The sequence below is a fragment of the Micropterus salmoides genome, unplaced genomic scaffold (genome assembly GCF_014851395.1).
Source record: "Micropterus salmoides isolate LMB-PRFRI ecotype aquatic unplaced genomic scaffold, ASM1485139v1 Ms_hic_scaffold_16, whole genome shotgun sequence".
NCBI lineage: Eukaryota > Metazoa > Chordata > Actinopteri > Centrarchiformes > Centrarchidae > Micropterus > Micropterus salmoides.
Genome location: NW_024040707.1, coordinates 32,294,757 through 32,308,410, shown reverse-complemented (window position 1 = coordinate 32,308,410; position 13,654 = coordinate 32,294,757). Strand labels below are relative to the sequence as shown.

Here is a 13,654-nt window from a genome sequence, read left to right as displayed (position 1 = left end):
CTTCAGACACAGACTGTTTCAGACTCTCCCCTTCGGCAAGAGGCTGCGGTCCATCAGGACCAAAATCTCAAGCCACCAGTTTTTTACAGTACATACTGTAAATTGCCAATGTAAACCTGATTCTGAATTACTATTATCCTAAAATGTTTTATACCATGTCAATTTAATATTTTTAATCTTAATATATTTAATGTTTATTGTAATGCACCAAACCACCAAAACACATTCCTTGTAGGTGTGAGCCTCCTGGACAATAAAGCAGATTCTGATAAGTGAGGGTGTTGCAAGAAGCGACAGTTCTCATGTCCATTAGTTTGATGAAGCTGCAAACACTGCTGTCAGTGTACACTTCAGAGCTTTAAAATGTGAGCTAAAAAAGGTTGATTAATGTGACACTTCATGGAATCAGCGCTTAAATACAGCTCCATGTCCTTTAGATAATTAGTGATGTGTGTGTTTCCTTCTATTTTGATCTCAGTTGCATGCATGCAGCAAATGAATGCCCTGTAAATGTAGAGTTTACAGAACTTAGAGCACTTTATCCTGCTCGGTCTCCGCCCCCCGTCACTGAGTGAAAACAGTTGTTATATGTAATACATTTTTATGTGGTTGTTTTCCCTCAGCTGGAGAAGAAAGAGGTGACACCACCCTTCAAACCTCAAATCTCTGATGACTACGGCCTCGAAAACTTCGACACGCAGTTTACTAATGAACCAGTGCAGCTAACACCAGATGATGAGTAAGTACTGCATCTTCAGCTCGCATCACCGCCAGCATTAAAGTCAACCGTACCTGAATAATTTACAGCACTCTTTCACATGTGCATCTGTCAAGGCAAAACTGCACACTTACACACTGTTACACACTGTATGAAGATCTGTCTGCAGAGACTAGAAACTTGCTTAAGGTAATCTACTACAAAAGACATCAATTTAGACAGCAATAAATTATAATGTGTATAATTTGAGGTCTCTGCAAGTTGACTGTGAAATAAATGGAAATCAGTAACTACCTAGAAAATGTGAAAAACATTCAGATATCTAACCCTACACCTTCACAGCCCTTCAAAATCAAACTGAAATTTTAATTAGTGTCACTTTTAATGTAAGGAAATGAAATTGTAATAATGCTTAAGCTATTGTGCATAGTTTCTGTTCTCCAAAACCGGTTTTAGAGTTTAGTTTATTATTTTTATATGATCCTTTTTCTTTTTGGCCTCAAGCCTCTGCGTGGGTGTTTCCCGTGACATTGCTTGAGTGTCAGTTTAAAGTCAAGTCAAGGCTTTATTGTCACATACAAGTATACATCTGAATGAAATAAACAACACAAGAATAAACAACTCCTCAAAACATACTACAATAGACAGAGCAACACAGCCCTCAAACCATTCACCCGATACACACAAAACAATACACAGTAAACAGTGAATAAAGTGACAGATAGACAGCAGGTAGTGCAATTTAACCAGAGCGCAAACTATTAATTTGTCAGTGTACAGCTGTACATTTTAATGCCCGTAGTCTATTTAAAATGACAGTTATTCGTATGTTCTTGAGTCCTATGTCAATGGGGGTGAGACGATTATGGGGATGAGATGTTGGGGGGCACCAGGGTATTCAGGGCTCTGACAGTTTAGGGGAAGAAGCTACTGCAGAGCCTTGCAGTGCGGGTCCTGATGCTGCAGAACCTCCTGCCTGATGGTAGAGGGACAAACCCACTGCATGAGGGGTGGGAAGGGTCCTTTATAAAGGCAGAGGCTGTGGGTACACAGTGTGTCCAGAAGATGTCTTGGATGGGGGAGGGGGCAGAGACATGTGACTGTTAAAAGGCAGTGGAATGATGGTGGTCTTTTTGAAGCTCGCAGGGACCACAGCCTGGCTCAGGGGGAAGTTATAGATGTCTGAGGACACCTGCTAGCTGGCCAGCACAGTTCCTGAGCACTCATTCTTAAAACCGGCACCGTTAGGAGATACATTGTTAACTTCTATGGTGAGCTGCCCGAGCAATCCTATGAACATTAATACAAGGCATTTTCCATCAGGTCCACATTACGTTAGCTACAAACCATCTGTGATTTAAGATGTCTGTCCCTTTATAACATTCAGCATCATGATACGGTTAGTGTTAACTGTTTCTGTTTCATTTATCCAGACATGGACTGTAAAACCAGCACTCCATACATTATGCAGTGATTCGAATCAGTCACGCAAATGTAAATGCTCCGTATAGCGCCTTTCTAGTCTTTTCGACCACTCAAAGTGCTTTTACACTACATCTGCATTCACCATTCACACTCATTCATTCACTGAGCCTAAGTGCTCAAACGGAAACTAACATTCACACTCATTCATTCACTGAGCCTAAGTGCTCAAACGGAAACTAACATTCACACTCGTTCATACACTTGCGGAACAGCCACCAGGGACAATTCGGGGTTCAGTATCTTGCCCAAGGACACTTCAACATGCAGCCTGGAGGAGCCGGGGATTGAACCGCCGATTAACGGGCAACCCGCTCTATCTCCTGAGCCACAGCCGCCCGTAGTAAACGTAGTAACATGCAAAGTGCTGAGGTCACTGTTGATGCTAAGTGATGGACAACAATGTCCCCCCATGGGCCCCCAGCTGAGTTGAAACCAATAAATGACACTCCCTGGGCTGCTGACAGCCACCAATCATACTACAGTATTGACCCAGTGGAGAAAACGATATAATGGGGTGATATCACTGCAGGAAAATAATTACAAGAAGATATATTCATATAATTCATTATACATCTTTGCTTGCTTTTATTCAATGTGTCTTCTACAGTGCTTCTGTATTCTACCTTGCAAACCAACCTTGTCACTGATGTGACACCATTCAAAAGCAAAAGACATAATTTGTCTTTTGCTTTTGAATGGTGTCACATCAGTTAATGAAACAGAGCGTCATATCTAGGGATGGTATCGCTACTCAATACCGAAACAGCCCAGTATAGAGTCGAATCAAAACGTCTCCAGTCAAACCACTACTTCAGTCGATACTTTTTGTAACCAGATCATGGCAAAAATGACTAGGCTATTTGTATGGTTTTGCTTGCAGCCAAACACGCAAGCAACACACCAAAAGGAAGAGAAGAACATGCCTTTTATTTTTACTTATGGGCCTGCATCATAAACTGTATAAAAAAAGTCCATGCCTGATGTTAGCAACCGCTCACCTTTGGCTGCGGTCTCAGGCATGTTCGTCACTGTTGCAAGTTTATCACCACAAGCTTGGCTTTCTGTTTGTTTCATCTACTGGTATCATTTAACAATTCTCTGTCATTTTTATTTTCCATTAACATCACTTGTCACTGATTGATCAGCTGATTTTACTCACAGAGGCTGCGGCTGCTTCAGGTGAAGTTGTTTTGATCGGCTGGACATGTGGATTCTCTTTTCCTCTGTTTGTGAGTCTTTGATGTAGTTAAGTGACTTGTTTTAATAGACTCCTTACTTGTTTTTACTTGTGACTGTTGTTTTTGGAGGAGGTTTGCAACTAACCACTAAAGGAAAAAGCACTCGCGGAGATCTTTCATTTCAGTTTATTGATCGAAAGTTAAGAAAATAATTTTCCGTTGTTTACTTTCAACACGTATAAAAAAATTACCTTAAATTCGTTTCCCACAACTTATTTGGTCACTGAACTATTTCACTCCTCCTCTCTAATTCAGATCAAACATTTGCAAGCTGTAGTCTTTCTCCGTATAATACTACCCATGAGGATGACATAATTAGGATGAGGAGGATCTGATACAATTTCCCAATACTTTTATGTAACAGTTATTTGAAACAAGAAAAAAATAAAAATAAAATAAATAAAATCACCTTGCTTGTCCATAATAACAATTAAAAAAAAGGCTGCCAATCAACTACTATGGCTTCAACAGGTGGCATTTTATGCAAGGAATCGAATGAAGTATCGGTATCACTTTAAGGGTACTGCTTTTGGTACTGGTATTGTAAAAATTTACACGATACCCAACCCTAGTCATATTACAGCCAAGTTGCTGGTCACTGGCACTTGACACCAAACTCTGCTCGTACTCAGCAGGTGCGAATGTTTCCAGTTGTAAAGGTGTGCAGCTATAAGGCACATGTGATCAGTAAAAACTGTCATGGTCATAGAGACCATGATAAAGAACTCTGATTTTACATGTACTCTGCTGTGCAGTCTTCCCAGAAGACTTCTGCATCCAATAAAGAAAAACATCCCCCACTGCGAGTTCCCCACACCGCCGTCTTTATCCATCAGGGACATTGTTTTGATTAATGCAAATATGTGGCCTTCAGGATGTGACAGGAGCCCTTGTTTAAGATTTAACTTTGGAGGGAAAAAGCTACAGAGATCTGGCACAACAACAGACACGGTGACGGCTCTGCTGCTGCAGACTGTCTGCAGCCACAGCACGAAAACACAAGCACGGCCTGTTTTCCTCTGTGCTGTCACAAAATGGATTCCATAAGGCTTTGTCAGACCCTGCCAATAGATATTACCAGGCTTACGTTGGACAATATTTTCATTTAAATCCACGCTGGATTGATTTTTCCGGCTCCAACATTTGTTTTTCCTGCAAAGTTTGGACTGATGTTAGAAAACCATTTCTCAACAGCCGTGCTGAACTGAAAATGAAAAACACCATGCACCTTGCCCATTTTAAAATCACCCTCTGTGTTGTCCTATACATGGAAAATATGGGATGGTAATGTACTAGTAAGGCAGAGCAGTTTATGGATGGATGGGCTAGGGTGCTACTTGCACTTCTCATTCACTCCTCATCACATGATCATTAATATGAACTCCTTACTCTCCACAAGATGGGGCTCAGAGGCGTTAAAGAGGCCAAGTGGAGCATAGGTTTGTCACCAATGTGCAACAGGTAGCACTAAGAGACAGCACAAAGAATCTAGCTAAGGCTGCTTGTGTTTGAGTTTAACACAAGATGGTAGAACCTGATTACTAAAATGGTTTTGGGTGGATGATATGTTTTTCATCAGTGAGAGATGATGGACAGGCCACTGGAGAAAAAACACTCAAGTTGCTTCATACAGTATTCAGTTTAAGTTTAATAAAATCCAAGGCAACCATGATGTCAACTCGGTTTTTTTTTGTATTTCAGGAAAGATGATACCGTTTACAATTATATTTGTGCCCACAATAATCGTAGCATGAACATTTGATAGTCACATCACTAATCTCTAGTCCTTTGAGTGCAGCAACAAAGCGTGAAGGATTCAGTATGCTTGAAACGAACAAGGTCGTATGACAAAAGTGTCAGACACTTACTTGGAAGTATAATGATGTCTTACTATCCAGGCAGCACATGGCCCACAAGGTAGCGCTGCTGTGAGGTTTAACGTGGTTGCTGTCTCCATGGGAGAGCACAGCAGTTACTGTTACATGTCTGTTAATAAGCTACACCCAGTGCTTGAAGTGGACCGGTACGCACCAGTACACAGTACCGGCACCTCGACATTTTGCTCTTTGGAGTACCAGGACATTTTCTTGTGTACCGGGACTTCTCCCAAGCTGCAGGTCCTCTCCTCTGCCTTCTCCATATTAGGTTCTCTGGGTGCTGCTTGACGCTCACCTGTTCCCTCCCGTTCTCGCCTGCCAGCTAAACTCTGTCGACGAGGGAGAAGAGAAGCTCGGGTACCTTTCACGCAGCCGTGCGCTGAATGTAGCTCATCAATGTCAGATTTCGTGAACCAACCAATTACAGCCTGGATGGGGCGGGACATTTAAAAATATTGACAGATAGGTGTCATTTACACTGGGGACGCTGGCGACAGGTCAGACTCAGAATGTCTCCATCACTTTTTTAAAGCTTTTGTTAAAAATGTTCTAAAAAACAGCAACAAGAAATGTTAAATAACAAATGAAACTATGCGCAATATGAAAAAATGCAATGCAGTTGAAATATAGAAGAAACAAATGTGCATTTTCCAAAAAAGTATCTTAAGCTAAAACAACAAGCTGCTGATTTCTACATTACATTCCATTATATTTTGAATTGTCACCTGCCACCTTAATTTTGTTTTCCTTCATATAAATAAATACATTTCCACCATAAATTGGTGCAGAAATTAAATGTTTAATGCTTAAAGTCTTCTGGGGGAGGACCTCCAGACCCCCGCACTGCTAAATTTCAGCATCGGATATTTATTCAAAATACTGTTAAAACATATTGTTGTTCTCGTGACCCAAGAGTGTTGTCACACCCCTAATCTGAGTCCTTATGTCCCCACACTTTACAACACAGTGAAAAGTGACGACCCAATCAGCAAACTTTTGAAATATTGAACTAATTTTTCGACATGAATGTTAATGATTATGACAAGTTAGTTTGCATTGTACTTACCATGTAGAGCATTTTTCTTGAACAATAATTTAATAAATGACAACAACCCACAAAAATATATAAATAAATAAATATAAAACAGTAATTTAGTGTTGAAGATAGTGCGGGGGGGGGGGGGAGTACTGGCACCTATTTTTTCCACTTCAAGCCCTGGCTACACCTCCTATAATTCCTGACTTCATACGGTCAGATGAAGCTGAATTAGGATTGTCTCTCCAGAATAAATGGTGCCATTCAAGCTGTCAGTGATTATCACCACCAGGTCAGCATCGAACTTAGAAGTTGGGGGAAGTGGAGACTGACATTGGCACCATCATGGCTTTTCACTGCTTTTGCAATTTGCGACTTTTGAACATGTGCTGCAATAATACATCATTGTGAAATGCCAGGGCACGGAGCAACAGGAGCTCCCAGTGTTAATTGGAGCCTTATTAAATGCCCATCATGCTCTGCACCCATGACAGATGTCTTTGGGTAGCTACCATGACTCTCCCTCAGTTTGAAGGTGCTGCTCTGCTGTTCACTAGACGCTGATCTTCAAACCAGCCTCCGTGAGCCTCGCAGCTCATTAAGGGGCTGCAGCGAGACGGTTGTGAAGCTCGTTTGTGACAGGGTTTGACGACGGGAGTCAGTGACAAGACTTTTGGGGAGGCAATTGTGGAAGGGGGGGGGGGCACTGCCATCTCAGTAGTGGAGATATCAACCTGGCATCAAACAGCACAGCACATCAAAAGAACACGCACGCCTCCTCCCTGCGTCTTGCGTTTTATCTCCCCACCCTTTCCTCTTCCCTCTGTTACCAAGGAGAGGGGCTGATGTCGCCCACTCCTGCTAGGAGGGGGTGATGCTAAAAGCTCTCCAGTCTCCAACTCTCTCCCACTTGTGATGGGCTTGGCACAAGAAGAAAGAGGAGTGAGAGCCGTTTAGGGAGAGAGAAGGGTAAACCCTCCATGTTGGAGATTTACATTGCGACATTAAAAGGCAGGATTGCTGGGGGCCCTCGCCAGCATGGTGAGGGGAGGGTGAGAGAGGCTTTAGTTTTTCTATGCCAGCTCCTTGTCTCCCAGCCAGTGCCCAGATCTTCTTCTGCAGCCTCGGTCCTTGGTGCTGGTTTTCAGGTACTTGAATACAGTGGCTGGGACCAGAATACCGCTGTAGTCCGTCTAGTGAGCCTGTTGCTTCTCCCAGCACTGTAGGTCATTTATTCATGACACTGAACTGTCTTACATCCAGCATATTTAGCAGAAGGTTCTCTATGGACCTGGGAATTTAACCCCTGCAACACCAGTGGCTCCACACTTCTTCTTACCTATTAGTAACTCCTCAGCAGAGTCATCGCTGACTCTCTGAACGTGATGACACAACTGTTCTGGAGTTCTGGTCAGATGTAGCTGCACGTAACTTAATTACAGTCGAGGAGTGTGATGTGTGAGCAACACAAAGCAAATTTCACCTCCGTTTGTCTGTACAAACGTGGCTGCTGAAGTATTTGTGCATTCTGTGTTTATTTGCCATAAAAAGCCAATGCACCACTTGCACAGATGTTAGTTGTAGCTAGCTTGTAAACCAGTCTCTCTGACTGATCTCAAAGCTTCCCTGTAATTTCCTTTCAGGTACCGCTACCTTATTTTATGTAGTTTGTGTACAATAACGTGTTGGTGTCATTTTTTTTTCTATTTTAAACTCTCACGAATGCGTCTTTACTTCACTTCACACCTTCTAGAGCTAATTTGCACCTATTTGTGTCCACTCGCATCTTTGCATCAATTAAAAATGTCCATCACATTCAGAGTGAATCAGAACGTTCCCTCAGCAGCTGGATGAACGCCGTAGAGAGGGGTGAATGAAGCTTTCCGTACCCTGTGCCACAGATGTTTTAGATGGTTAAAATGATTCCTTAAATTGCCACCAACTGGTAATTTCTTAGTTTAATACTGGCACAAAATGTTCATATATGTTTTCAAAAGAACAGTTCCGATGCTTTTTAGATGTGCTCATGCCTTCCTGCCTCACTCTTGTTCTGTCTCTCTCACTTCTCTTCCTCCTTCGTTCTCTCCTCTTCATTCTGCATCTGGTAATGCTTTCAAGTCATCCAAGCCTGGAAAAAAAGGGCAACATTTACATTGGTTGCACACACTGTTTGTCTTGGTCAACTCCCAAACCTTTTCCCCTCTCCTTTGTGCGTCCCTCTCTGTGGTCTTTCTTTCTCCCTCCCTGTTCTCTCTGGACCTCCAAAATAGAAAAACATTTTCTAAATCTAATTGTTGTTTTGGTGGTTGACCTACTCCTACAGAGAGAGTACTTCACCAGAGAGACCAGATATGTGCTTCATCAGTATTCCAGTCGGCAAACTGAAAGAAAGACACTGTAGCATTTCATTCACTTGTCCTTGCACTCTATGTGGGTGGGATCTGCAACCTGTTCGACGCTGCCGGTGGCCCCTAAAGTGAGGCCCCCACCCACCTGTTACACCAGGGGAAGGTCCAGTGAACGCACCTATTGTTTTAACTTCAAAGCCCTCTGCTTAGTGTCTGAAGGGAGAAAGCCTCTCGGCCTTTCCCAGCGAGAGGCCTCCTTTTTGGGCTGCAATTCTTCGTCACACACACACACACACACACACACACACACACACACACACAGATGAGTAAACAGCATGTTGCTACAGGAGAAGTCAGCAGTGTTGCTAAGGGGCTACAATTATTTTTACCCAACCTCTCTGAGCCCACTAGTTATGGGTTCTGCTCCATTTACCTGTGATTGTGCCTTTGTTAATAGAAACAGCATACTCAGGAAACAAAGAAGCTGCTCGAGTTCCTCCACTTATTAGTCTGCACCATGTTCTTTCTGTCTGTCTGACATCATGTACTCAGAGGCCATTTTACAGGCTTTTAAGGATTTATTCTGAGAGCAACAAACAAGAAACACGAACCCATCAGGTGGTTTTACAGCTCGCGCACAGGTGTAGACTTTTTAAAACAGTAGCAGCAGGTACAGTTTTTAGGACGTGTATTTTTAAAAGCTATATGTTACAGTAACTTTGGGTTTCATAGGCATACGTCTAACATGTGCCTCTATGACACTTTAAAATAGTAGGGGGGCTTTCTCTGTCAGAGCTGTGAAACAAATCTGTCCCTGCCTTTGTTCAGGACTTGATCCAGGTTTGCCATTGTGTTCTGGGTTCGTGATAAAACGACGGCTCTAATTCCTCTTTCTGTCTCCCTCTTCCTCAGGGACGTCATCAAGAGAATAGACCAGTCCGAGTTTGAGGGATTTGAATACATCAACCCCCTGCTGCTATCCACAGACGAGTCTGTATGAAGGAGAGACCAGCTTCCTCCTTCGCCCACCTACTGTTTGTCCAAGCTGCCGTCTCAGCCAAAAAACCACTCGCAAGCCAACTCTGAAAGGCGAGGAGGAGGAGGAAGAGTAAAGGACAACAGGGAGGACGAACTCCCCCTCTGGACCTGTCAACAAGGCAAAGCAAACAGGAAAATGGGAGAGTTTCCTTCCTGGACGATTCAGATTGTTGTGTCGGGTACTGAACTCTTCTTGTCATCTACAAGGAAAACAAAGATACTGGACTTCAAGAACATTCCCTGTCGTTACGTTGTCTTCCCCTTTCTTTTCTTTTTCTCCGTCAGCTTCATTCCTTCCCTCCTTCGACTGTCCATCCTCGTGTCGAAGCACGACTGGCTTTGTAATTTGAACAGAGAGCTGTTTCATTCTGTGCCTGCCGTCATGAACACACTTCTCATGTCCGTCTCATGTCCCTGGATCAATATGACAGTTCTGCTGAAGGACTTGAAATTTTACGTGCACTTTTGTTGTTTTATTAATTATTTTTTTTTCTCTATCTTGTAGGGAGGGGGGGCGATGCCTCACACAAAACAAGAATGTACAATGACAAAGGAAAAAATAAGTTATTATTGTGTATTATAATGTAGGTAGTGAATCCAAAATTGACGATGCCTTTTTATTGATGCAAGTGGCACATTTTCATCCGTAACCACAAACTTTTCTTTTTTTGGTTGGGGTGGGAGGGGGGTTAACTGGGAGACGACTTTTTATTTAATAAGTGCCTCAAAGATCGTATTAATTACCATGTCTCTGATTGCACTTATCTCTTATTGAACATGTCTTCACCCATCATGGCTTCAGTAGGTACAGATCACCTGAAGGCTAGACTCTATCGGGGTTGGTCAAATCCAATCTGTAGGGGACTCGGTATTTTCGGAGCACAGTAGCCTGCTTCAGTCCTGACTGGATCTTTTTATTTTTAATGAATCCATTCAAATAATCCATACAGAGCAAATTATTTATGACCGGCCTATATATTCACAAGAGTAGCATCTAAGCCAACCTCAGATGTGGTGTCAGGAAGAGACGGAGCGTCAGCATTAAAGCATGATGTATAGATGGCGTCCTGCAATACGAGTTTTCCCAAAGCCAAATTATCATTCAGAAATGTCACAGGTAGGTGTTGTGCAGCAGACAGCATTCATACAGTCCTGTATTTAGAAAGGTGTGTAAAGGCCATGGTATACTAAAAGTCTGGCAGCTTTAGAAACACATTATATCAGGATGTCAGCTGAAAAACAAAGCAGCTCATTGGCTGTGGCCTCCACAGTGTGTACAGGCCTGCTGGCTGAGCTCAGATTCTTCCACACCAGCTGCCACTGCGTGACCATATGCAGCCGGTCGAAAATATCATGCGACAGGTTGGTTGTGCTGTCTTGTGGAAACGTCTCCATTTTGGGCTCATTGTGTGTTTCCGTCTCCACGCTAAGGCTGGCTTTACATGGTGCAACCACAGCTCAGTGCAACTTCAGATGTTAGATTTCTCTTTAGTTAAAAAAAAGACCAAATAAAATGACAAATAATCAAAAATCATGTTTAAATGAAATTCAAATGTATTTTAAATATTGTTTTATGTCTAAGAGGAATAAAAGGTCTTCTTTTAGCCTCTGAGAGGGCGGGCCGGTGTACAGAGACACTAGTCTGCACCACAGTGTACAGGCAGCATCCTGTTAGCAGTGCTGCTGAATAATAAAGACCTTTTATCAAGAAAGCAAAAGATATCAAATATTTGAAAGCGTAGGACCTGTTAATCACAGAGCAGAGACGCAGTTTAATTTCAGTTTCACGTCAAACATGTCCTCATCCCGTTCTGTACGTGATGCATTTGACTAAATTACTTAACTTTACGGACAGTAGGTGGCCTGGATTTAACAACAATTTCCACACTTTATTGTACTCTCCGCATCCATGGTGTTAATTTCCCACCTGTCCGGGTACAGTCCAAACTTCTGAACACATCTGTGTATGCAGACACCCAATGCAGTATAAACAGAACTGCCCATAGTATCAGGACGAGGGCTGTATTATGAAGCTCAGTACATTTCGAGTACTGCCCAAAATGTATCTGTAATATTGGCTGTTGAAAACTGTCATATCAAAAATTGGCTTTAATTGCTTCATTAAATTGATCCAAATTGGGAAGTGTTTCCAACTTCAGGCTATATTTTATTTAGATTCTTTTACAAAGCTTTATTTAACAATAATGCACTGAGCAGTTCTGAGTATCATATTAGTACATTTACATTTATTAATTTTAGCTGACGCTTTTATCCAAAGCGACTTACAATTGCTATATATATCGGAGGTCGCACGCCTCTGGAGCAACTAGGAGTTAATGTCTTCCTCAGGGACACATTGGTGGATGGGTCACAGTGAGGGATTGAATCCGGGTCTCTCACACCAAAGGCATGTGTCTTATCCATTGCGCCATCACCACCCCCCACTAATACAATATATTAGTATATTGAACTCTGTTATCACCCAGTCCTGATTGAGAGCTGTAACCTGCAGCTGACAGCAGGAGCCCAGTGTAAAGCCAGCCCAACACATGGTCAGCTCTCCAACATCAGCTCATTTCTCTTTGGTTCTGATCCATCAAAGGGGTTTCTAAATCATGATTTTCACTTCCCCAGCTGGTGCAGAGTATGTACAAAACCAGCAAGAAGCCAAACAAGAAGCCATGAGTTTATTTGTATACAGGAAGCTTTAAGCTGTTTCTAGTTCATGCAAGTTTAACTTCGTATACTGCCACCTTTATACACAGCAAGCGACTTATTTGGAACCAAATTTAGGAGCCTTGAGCTGTTAAAAGGCCGGGATAAAATCAAACACATGCACAACTGTGAATATCAACTAGGAGCATGGATTAATGCCACGGACTCTGAAATGAGCTTTGTGTTGATCCCCGGGAGAAGAAGCGCTCTCGGTTGGCTGAGATGGATTTGATGAAATCTGACCCGTGCTAATTTGATAACCACATAATAGGATTAATTAGCTGATCCCGAGTCAAAGGGTCTCAATTAGCTGCAGGGCCTTTAAAGGGACAGAAGAAACAGATTGGGAGAGGAGCGATAATGAAGCAGATCCACAGTCACCGCACACACACACTTCAAAAAGCTGGAAATCACTTCCACATTCGACAAGCTTCCTCATCCGACCCCCAAAACTCCATCTGAGTTGATCAGAGCCGTGTTTTGTTGATCTATTTGCACACCAGGTGATACGTTAGTGGCATTCTTCTTTTCTTGAGGGACCAATGGATTGACTGGGAGTTCTTGAAACCACATTACAGAGCAGCGAGGGCCATTCAGACATCTAAAAATGATTTAAATTAGTCCATGATTTTTTTTCTAACATAATGCCAGTTGGATATGCTTAATTTTGCTTCACTGCATATTTGTAAATATATGTAATTATTAAAAATGATACTGGTTTTCCGTGAACTGAGTCTTTCCTTTTTTGCAGATGGCAGCAGAAAAATCTTTGCAGATGCTACAGTTTTGTGTGTGTGTGTGTGTGTTGCCTGGAAGTCGGCCTCAAACGCCAGAACATCCTCTGATCACCACTTAATCTGCTCATACTGGGAGACTGGAAGAGGCAATTTACCAATATTCCTTATCCAGCACCATTTTCTGTGTTTATTTGATATAGAGAAAATTAACACAAACCATTAGAAACTATTATTAAAAAATTTTGTATATACGTGTTTAGGCCAGTGTGCAGATTTATTTACCGTCCCTTGACCGTTTCTTGCCAAGCACATTTGGAAAAAGTCAGTACGACAAAGACAGAAATATAATTTTTTATGTATTTTTAGAGTAAATAGGAACTGTTCATGATCTGTATGAATATTTTTTTTCCAGATTGCACAATAACTTGAATATTTTTGCATGTTGAAAACTGCAACGAGCCA

The 13,654-nt window shown here is 42.2% G+C and overlaps 1 protein-coding gene across 2 annotated transcripts in view; it reads left to right on the top strand.

Annotated features, from left to right (window-relative positions):
* prkcz (protein kinase C, zeta) overlaps positions 1-13,184 on the top strand; it is a 135,591-nt gene extending 122,407 nt beyond the window's left edge. For both annotated transcript variants that reach the window (XM_038723448.1, XM_038723449.1), the window contains 2 exons: positions 624-739; positions 9,615-13,184. In XM_038723448.1, the coding sequence (XP_038579376.1) occupies positions 624-739; positions 9,615-9,702 (204 nt within the window). In that variant the 3' untranslated portion in view covers positions 9,703-13,184. The remainder of the gene's footprint in view (positions 1-623; positions 740-9,614) is intronic.
* Positions 13,185-13,654: the final 470 nt, after the last annotated feature.